Genomic DNA, 2,104 nt, shown 5'->3' on the forward strand with positions numbered 1-2,104 from the left:
GAATAATTTTTTTTTCCTTGAAATGACAGTTTTAGCCCTTAAAGTGGGTTTTTTTGTCAAACTTAACGTCCAAATTGGACGGAATGGACACGGTTGAGGAAAATTGGAAAAACATTAAATTACCCCCAAACCTCAGGGGGTAAACTAAATTTAATTCTTAATTTAATATAAGCTAATACCTACATGCACGCACGCACGCAGTAAAGTTTCACAGAGCTGAAGTTTTAAACATGCATATACAGATAAAAAGGTCGATCTCTTTCTGATAATTATATATATGTACGTAAATATGCATTTATAAAACTCAATTACAGTGAATACTGAATAGTACAGCTCAGAGATCACCAGAGAGAATAAGCTAGCTAGCCACAAGTAGTCCACAACCTTTTTGTAATGCATGCATCATGTGAAAGATGAACTCTCAAGTATCAACCATATATACCAATAAGAACAGAATAAGATATAAAATCACATGGTCCCGGATTTTGAAATTTGTAAATTACATAAAGTCACAACTGCATCCGCCATTTCTTTAATTTCTGTTTTTCTTCCTTCGTTGTTGTCTTTTACACAATTCATATTCTAAGCAAGAAGATGCTGAGTTCAGGACCTCCATTACTCCCATCAGGATTCAACATGTAAAAGGCCTCCGAGTCACGGCTCCCCACAACTCGTTCAAACCGAGCCCTCATGTAAAGCAACTCGCCTAAACCCTCCGACGACCCGCCGCTACCCACTTTCCCGTCGTCCACCACCGGAATCACCCCGGCTCCAACTGAAACGCTCCGGACAGTATTCAGCACGTGCCAGTCGGACTCTCCGCATGTGCGAGACGCCGCGTACCCCAACTTCCTCCCATTGCAGTACATGGTCCAGGTAGGCTCGTGAAACAAAGGCTTCCGGCCACCACCACGGCCGGAACCCTGATGCCTTTCGGACTCGAGAGCAATGCGGACGAGTCCGGAAGACATCTCCTTAACGAGGGAAGACGTGGACATGGCCAGCTCGAGAAGCAAGACGGGCTCGGACCTGGGGTCGAGCTGGACGGCGAAGCTGACGTGGCCGCGGCGGTTACCAAATAGGGTTCCGGTGACTTTCCGGCCGAGAGAGGGCGTGACCGAGAGGTGGGAAGAGATGGCGAGCCACTTGCAGCTGGCGGGGAGGTTGATAATGGCGGCTGGCAAGGAGATGAGGTTGAGAAAAGAGCGGAGGAGTGAGGAGATCTTTGTCTGGGTTTTGGAGAGGTGGTCGAAAGAGACCGGGGACGATGAAGAGTTGTGTTTGGGAATCAGTAGCTTGTTGGAGACGTCGTTGTGTTGGCGACGGCGGTGGTGATGATGTTGAGGTGGTGTCAGAGCTGTTGAAGAGGATCTGATAAACTGGTTTGATGGGACGATTTTTCTAGTTGTGGTGGAGCTAGTACTAATGCTATTGCTTCTTTGGAGGTTCATGGCTTGTTTGAATTATTCTGACTCTAAAATGTGAACACTATTGGAATGGAGTTTTGATTAGAATGCTAAAGTTTGCAGAGAAAGAGGGAAAGATGAAGAAGAATAGAAGATGATGGAAGTAAAGAGGCCGACAAGTGATGATAGTGTTGGGAGGTGGGCAATATAAAGGGAGACTATGGAGGTTTGTGGTGATGATGATCACAGCCTAGACTCATATATTTTTCTTATTGTTTCTATGAATTGTGTGCTGAATTGACCCTTATATGGTCCTACAAAGCACCATAACCTTTTAGCCAGGATGTTATTTTATAAAACAACTTTCTTAGTTGAGATTCTTTCAAAAAAAACTTTCTTAGTTGAGATTCAAACAGAGAAAATCAGTAGAGCTGGGAGTTGAGATCGATATTGATCTTTAATTTCTTGATACATTAATGCTGAGATTTCTTGTCATATTATATAGTATGATTTTATTTTGGAGGCTGGATTAAAATCATTAAGGATCATTAGTGGGTGAGATATTATCTAAATCAAACGTAGTCAGTGAGTTGTGATTTGTTGGTTATTTGAAACAATTGATACTCTAAAGGTTAGGGGTAGACAGGTGGAGATTTTTTTTTTTTTTTTTTTGAACAGGCAAGAGTTTAACAGAACTT

The 2,104-nt window shown here is 42.7% G+C and overlaps 1 protein-coding gene across 1 annotated transcript; it reads right to left on the reverse strand.

Moving 5' to 3' along the window:
* Positions 1-421: 421 nt before the first annotated feature.
* LOC133722033 (protein MIZU-KUSSEI 1) lies at positions 422-1,664 on the reverse strand. The gene has a single exon (XM_062148833.1). The coding sequence runs from the start codon at positions 1,449-1,451 to the stop codon at positions 576-578; it is 876 nt and encodes a 291-aa protein (XP_062004817.1). The 5' UTR covers positions 1,452-1,664; the 3' UTR covers positions 422-575.
* Between the last annotated feature and the right edge of the window lie 440 nt (positions 1,665-2,104).

This window comes from Rosa rugosa, chromosome 7, assembly GCF_958449725.1.
Source record: "Rosa rugosa chromosome 7, drRosRugo1.1, whole genome shotgun sequence".
Lineage (NCBI taxonomy): Eukaryota > Viridiplantae > Streptophyta > Magnoliopsida > Rosales > Rosaceae > Rosa > Rosa rugosa.